The following is a 7,500-nucleotide window of genomic DNA, read 5'->3' as shown; positions in this document are numbered from 1 at the left end:
ATAGACAAGTAATGATACAGTTTCACAACGCTACATTAACTGCACAAAGGATCACAAGCAAGACACGTAAGACCTATTTCATATAGTACAGTACAGAGACATTTTTGGACAACAACAGGTAGAGCAGTAGTGGGTGCTTTTAGCCGAGCACTCAATTATATCTGAACGAGCAGGCAATTTGTCTGCAGTGCCTTACACAAGGACACAACAGTACAGATAGAATGCTCCCATTGTCACCATGCGGTCAATAATGTAACGTAAATAGCTTGACACAATACTACATCATAACGATTGATGATGATGATGATGATGATGATGATGATGATGATGATGATGATGATGATGATGATGATGATGATGATGATGATGATGATGATGGTAATCATAGCCGACATTTAATCCAGCTGTGTTCTGCGAGTCTTTTTGTCTGTCCGTCTTTATCAGTGTAACTAAATCAGAAAAACAAAAATCTCTTATTATAGAAAATTGCATGATAAAAGTCCCTCAAAACTAGCAAAGTTGAATAAGATTGACGATTTAACAATTTGGATAGTTTGTGAATCGAAAGTTTAGTGAAAGGAAAACATCCAGTTCGACGCTAAAAATAATCACCAATGGGAATCCAAGGATGACGTTAAACAACATTGGGTCGCCTTGTTTTGAATGTTTACACAATGATGGGAATGAATGAATTTTTTTGTCGTCCATTAAAAAAAATTCCAATCTTAAAAAGCTTGTATTTCAACTAATACTGATCTCTCAGGGTGGTTCCATAGCATAAATTATAGGATTTTTCATATTCTGCAACATATGTAATAGTTACGTTCATAAACGATTCATACATCGTTGTATTTTGAATCCTAATCACACTCTCAAATCTCATAATATAATTGCGTGCAACGCGCGCGTGCGCGCGCGCACACACATACACATGCACATCTATATATACCAATTACCCATTCCCCTCGTTCTCTCCCTCTCTCTCTCTCTCTCTCTCTCTCTCTCTCTCTCTCTCTCTCTCTCTCTTCTTTTCGCGCTTATATCAGAAATAGTAATACATATTATATACATAACATGCAATTGTGTCAGTGCATGACACAATCAGTCGGAAGGGGAAAATTTTGGATTTGCTTATCTTTGCATTTTCTTTATTTGAAGAAAATCATGTGATTTTTCATGAAATGATAGTCAGATTAATGGGAAAGGTGTCCATCAACTTTTCTCAAATTTCATAATTTTTCATCTTGACTAGCTCTAAAATAATAATTAGAAGTGAAATTAAGATTTGATTTTTCCCGAAGATGCACAAAAATGGTTGATAATTTAATCATTTATGTCAAGAATTCATTTTTGATAAAAAATTGACCTTCTAACTAAACTTGGCAATATCAGTTCAAACATTTTCACCAACCGACTGATTATATCATTCGCTGTAACAATTATATTTCAGTAAAGTTACACACAATGAGATGATGAGTTTTGCACATCAAATTCCCCCCCCCCCCTCTCTCTCTCTCTCTCTATGTGTGTGTGTGTGTGTGTGTGTGTGTGTGTTTCTTTCTCGGTTATGTCAGAGAAATAGATAGTTATACATATTATATACAAAACATGCAATTATTTTTCAGTAAAGTTACATCAAATTTCCTCTCTCTTTACATTTTCTAAGAGTATGGATCGTGTCTTCTCCCCCTACTCTCTCTCTCTCTCTCTCTCTCTCTCTCTCTCTCTCTCTCTCTTTGTATGTGTGTGTGTGTGTATGTATGTGTGTGTGTGTGTGTGTTTCTAATACGCTTATGTCAGAAATAATAATATAATACATATTAAATACATTGCATGCAATTAAGTTACAGTAAAGTTACACACAATGAGATAATGAGATTTTTATGGATGGGTAGAACTCGTTGATGTCGAATGTGACGAATGTGAACTGTTGTTTGTTGTTGATGTTTGTAAACCGTTCTATGGCGTTTTTGCTGATTTTTCCAATTTCTGTTTTGTAGAGGTTAATTAGTCTGCATGAAGTGTTGTTTCTGAAACATATTTTATGGTCCTTGAGTGAAATATATGCTTCCTGCTTAGCTGCGGTATCTATTCTGTCGCTAATATCTATTCTCCCTGCTATATTGTCTCAGACCTTTGTTATGTGCTTTTCTTGTAGTCTTTGTGTATTTGGTTAATGAATAGTGCGTTGTATGTGATGGGTTTTAGTTTGTAGTAGTTGTTAGTTTTAGTTTGGTGGACCAATTGGTGTGTCTCACTATTTATCATATTTATTTATGTCTGTGGCGAGTTGCTGTTGGAATTTGTTATGTGTTTTCCTGAATATGATGTTGCTAATTATGTTTATAGGAGACCCTCTTCGAAATCTTTCAGGTCGGGTATTGGTGGTGGCAATTTTCTGGAATTCCAAGTTGGGGTTCAGAGAGAAGAAGGCTTTCCATCGAATGTTTTACATGAAAGTTTCAGTTCTCCAGATGAGGGTTTTAGTGTATGATTTTTCATGAGTTGCAGATATGGTTTCGGTGGAGTATGGGAAAGTAATGGGTTGGAGATCCATAGCTTATAGAGTGCTCTATAAAAGGAGCAGCATATGGTTGCGGGGAATAGGCTGGAATCACGTAGAGTGCTCGACAGTTTCTTGGAACGAATTATTTATTATCCTCACCTCATTTGGTTATTTCCTGCTACAACGTTGTTTCCTCCGTCCGTTGGTATTTTGATGGAATCTTCATGGAGATATTCTGTATAATAGTGTCCTGGAATAATGCTGTTGTGTTCAGTTGGAGCTAAAGTTGTTTCCGGATGTAGATTTGTTCCGCGTTTATACGTGCGTGTGTGCACGAGTGCGTGCGAATGTGTGAATGTGTGTATGTGTGTTAAGTGTGTTATGTTGTGGGGAAGGGGGGGGGGGCGTCTGGGGTTATGGATGTTTAATTGGGTTATGTATTAGACAGCAAGAATGTTCTTCTGTTCAAGCACGTCTTGAAGAGTTCTCTCTTTCTGTTTAGTGTGGTGTATTGTTTTTTTTTCTTACTATGTGAAATTTCTCTTCTAGACATAAGATGCATTTTTAGAGCGAAAGAAGGGAGATTACTTAGACTTGTCCTTTTAACTAAAAATCAGATGGTTTTGAGGGACCCAATCAGGTCCATAATCTTTATACTCTAGATTTTTACTGGTCATTTGGGCTGATTCGCGAAGACACAGTGATTCCGAGGCATTTGTCAAACATTTCTGTCTTCGCTGTCCTTAATTGATGCTGTTATATAAAATTATGTCGCTTGGGCCGTGAGAAGGTGTGTGTGTTTACGTATATTATGTCATGTCTGCTACCAACATGAAGAAAATGTTTTTAGGACATTTAATATTCACAAACATTAAATGACGCCTACATCACTGACAGTTAAAACGCTTGATACTACACGAGATACAGCTTAATAAAGGAATAATGGTTGATTTATTCAAATAGAATGAAAATATTGCAATGTACGAAGTTATTACATCTGTAGAGAAAGTAAATCATTCAAGATTGATGGAACATGGAGAAAGAGAGAGAGAGAGAGAGAGAGAGAGAGAGAGAGAGAGAGAGAGAGAGGGAGAGGGAGAGAGAGAGAGAAAGAGAGGGAGAGAGAGAAAGAAAGAAAGAGAGCGAGAGAGAGAGAGAGAGAGAGAGAGAAAGAGAGAGAGAGAGGTGGATGTAGTGGAAAAGGAGTGAATGAGATGGGAAAAGGGGAAATATTAATCATGCATGAATTAATCCAGTAAGGTAGCAAAGAGTGATCGGTACGATTAAACTCAAGCCTCAATAAAAGCAAATCTTGTTTTCAAAGAATCCGTGTTAAATGTATCAACATCTAAAATATTTTTAATCATAATGTAATGATAATGCCTTATTTCTATTTCCATATTTGTTTAGAATACACTCTAATTTGTCCACTTGCTACTATAAAATAAAAAGAATATCGCCAAAATTGTTTGTTTTTAAAATCCTTTGTTTAGTGTGTATTATTTATTTTGTAAAATATGTCCAGTTTTCTCGGCTCATTTAATAACCGGACTGTACTTGAATTTGTTTGGCAAATGTCCGTTATTATAAATAGTGTCGGGGCAACAGTAACATCATGATATGTAAAAATATATTACAGAAATTACGATTTTTCTTTCCAAGCTCCTTACTATTTATATCTCTCCTTAAATATTCTAATCCTACGTCTTAATCCTCTTTCTTTTACTTAGATTCAACGCACCGTCATTTCTTCACAAGATTCCATGACATTATAATATTTCAACCCCCACGACCGACTTGTGGAGCCTGACCTCCCTCAAGCCAACTGCATCACATTTTATCCCTTGATTAAGAATCATTTATGAATATTTTGTTGCCCCAATCTGAACCACCAAACATCTGAAATAGTTTTGAAATCCGACCACCATAATAGCCACCACTTCTACTACATCTAACCTTTTCAACCTTACTCATTGGATCCCTGCCATACCTGTTATCAATTAAAAATCTGTCATCGGTGTTTCACCCCAAACTAATCCAAACAAACACTCAACTGCGTTGATTTATCTCAATTTTTCTGTGTGGTTAATACTAACTTACCAAAATTGTTTTCCGGGAAGAACCTGATTTGTTTTCCTGCAGAGGAAGCTCCTCGGCGGCCCCAAGCAACATGGCGTCTGTGGCTGCGTGGCTCCCCTTTGCAAGGGCATCCGCCATCGGCTGGGTTCCCATATCGCAGAATCCACTGCCAAACCCAACAGTCCGACCCGACTGTCGACTTGGAGATGAAAAACTCCGGATCAACGTCAGTGGCCGACGATTTGAGACATGGCGTACCACGTTGGAAAAATTTCCTGATTCTCTACTCGGCTCAAATGAGAGGGACTTCTTTTATGATGAGGAAAGTAAGGAATACTTTTTTGACCGAGATCCAGACATCTTCCGACATATTTTAAATTATTACCGTACAAGCAGACTCCACTATCCCAAACATGAATGTATAAGTTCGTATGATGAAGAACTTGCCTTTTTTGGAATCCTCCCAGACATAATTGGAGACTGCTGTTATGAAGACTATCGTGACAGGAAGCGAGAAAACGCTGAACGACTTGTAGATGATGAAAAAAGCGAAAATGGAGATTTTGATCCCGCCATATCTCTTAGAGAACAAATGTGGAGAGCTTTTGAGAATCCTCATATCGGGACAGTTGCTCTTGTGTTTTATTACGTCACTGGGTTTTTCATTGCTGTATCAGTCATGGCAAACGTTGTTGAAACCATTAAATGCGGACGGGTGCCTGGAGCTCGTTTGGAACCTACATGTGGAGAAAGATACAATATCGCATTCTTCTGTCTCGATACAGCTTGTGTTATGATCTTCACGGCAGAATATTTGCTACGACTTTACGCAGCTCCTGACAGGCTCAAGTTCATGCGAAGTGTGATGAGTATTATCGACGTGGTAGCCATTATCCCTTACTACATCGGTCTTGTCATTTCCGACAACGACGATGTCAGTGGCGCTTTTGTCACACTCAGGGTCTTCCGTGTGTTTCGTATCTTTAAATTTTCCAGGCACTCCCAAGGCCTCCGGATCTTAGGTTACACATTGAAGTCGTGTGCCAGTGAACTGGGCTTCCTTCTTTTCTCACTAACAATGGCTATCATCATCTTTGCTACTATTATGTACTACGCTGAGAAAAATGTTCATGAAACAACCTTTACCAGCATCCCAGCGGCATTCTGGTATACGATAGTCACAATGACTACGCTTGGGTGAGTACAACTTTTTCTTGATCTTTGTTTATTATTGTGCTCTGTCTATTCTGCCCTCGTTTTCTTAATCCCAAACTCAAAGCCTCATTTTTAACTTGCTTTAATCTTAATTTCTTTTTCAAAGGCAATCACCGTTTTCCATTTAGCTAAGACATGCTTCGATAACCGCTACATGGGTTTTGTTGTCTGCAACTGATATTTTCTTTACATTAAGGACATTTTGTGGACCTTTATCTTTCTAAACATTTCATCCGTCTCTTTATAAAATTATGAAAACAAAATTGCTCGAACAATTTAATGAAAAGGATGTCTTAGATTCCTACTTCAATCTATCACTGTCTTACCGAAAAATGTCACAACTGATGGTATGAAAAGACGACAAAAATCATATATATTCAATACATATGGAATCAAAACTATCTATTGTGAATAATGTAAGCAAGTATAATTGGTATTTATTAAGAATTGCTTAGAGCCAAGTCTATACATCAAACTAAGTTCATGTAAATAATATCTTTAAAGGTCGCAAAATTGCGAAATGAAGATCAACTTTTTAAAGACTTAGTGTTTGAATAATGCACTCAGTGATCTTCCAAAGCGACTTTTAGATTTCATTTAAGTTTTTTTTTTATTTCAATAAATCTCGCTTTTTTATCCAGTTTAAAGCAAGCAGTGAACACGGCTAATATTTTGTTTTCCTTATCCACCCTCGAAAGACATTTCAGTTTATTAGACATTTAAGAAAACGATCGGGAAAAAAATAATTTATATGAATATGTTCCCAAGGCGTTGAAAAGGATTCTTTTTAAGATCTTTTACATATTTAATAGGAAAATAATACCGATAATTTATACATCAACTAAAACAATATCATGTAGATATCAGAAAAAAAAATAAAAAATAAAACAATCAATCTTAACGGTTTTTGAGTAAGGGTGCCAAGGGCCAAAATTTCAAAAAGCAATACCTACGGGGTTTTTTTTCAAAGGAAACGTATTTCTATTTTGGAAGACGTTCGCTTAGAAAGAATACTTCATGAGTACTATAATGCATTCAGTTGTGTTCACAATTTGGATTAAGTTGTATTTATATAGCACTGAATAGTATTGATGTGAGGGAATGCGCTTCTCACCAATTATGTCCATTAGTTGTGACCAACACAGTGAATACTATTATAAGACAAACGTAACGTAAACAACATTTCTTAAGACTTGGTGGTTTTTACAAGAAAACAAAAAGCATAAATCATACAAACTAATGCGCATTGGCCACAAGGATAACTGGCCCGTGTCTTTCCCTCCTCGTAACTATCTTGTCACCAATCTAAAGACTAAAATAGGCTGCAAATGCATTTACTCAATAGAATGTTCACATTTGTGACTCAACGCCTTAATACATATTATGTTAGGATGTTTTATATGAGGAAAATTAAATTGTACCAACATTTTTTTTTTGTTTCAATCAGTGGGAAAACAATAAATCCTTAAAACGTGAAATGCCATATCTCCGGTCATTTTTGTCAGGTTCACACCGACATAATACCGTTTTGAGACGATGGGTTACATTTTATTAAATCACCCGTTTAGTACTTATTATGTTCTGCAACCCTGGATTTGGGGACAGGGTATTATTTTAGTCAGTTCCAGAAAGTCAATATAATTGATGTTTTTAGAAAATGGTTGTAAGAATTATGAAATATTTATTGGTCATCATATTTA

The 7,500-nt window shown here is 36.4% G+C and overlaps 2 protein-coding genes across 2 annotated transcripts in view; both read left to right on the top strand.

Moving 5' to 3' along the window:
* Positions 1–7,500, top strand: part of LOC144975005 (uncharacterized) — a 251,399-nt gene that overhangs the window by 119,521 nt on the left and 124,378 nt on the right. The gene's annotated exons all lie outside the window — the stretch shown is intronic.
* LOC144975003 (potassium voltage-gated channel protein Shal-like) overlaps positions 1–7,500 on the top strand; it is a 128,091-nt gene that overhangs the window by 69,144 nt on the left and 51,447 nt on the right. The window contains exon 3 of the mRNA XM_078918646.1: positions 4,237–5,782. Within this exon, the coding sequence (XP_078774772.1) occupies positions 4,677–5,782 (1,106 nt within the window). The 5' untranslated portion in view covers positions 4,237–4,676. The remainder of the gene's footprint in view (positions 1–4,236; positions 5,783–7,500) is intronic.

This window comes from Berghia stephanieae, chromosome 6 (genome assembly GCF_034508935.2).
Source record: "Berghia stephanieae isolate SIO BIC M18660-M18661 chromosome 6, UCSD_Bste_1.3, whole genome shotgun sequence".
NCBI lineage: Eukaryota > Metazoa > Mollusca > Gastropoda > Nudibranchia > Aeolidiidae > Berghia > Berghia stephanieae.
Note: the sequence above shows the minus strand (reverse complement) of the source record. Positions and strands in the feature narration are given on the sequence as shown.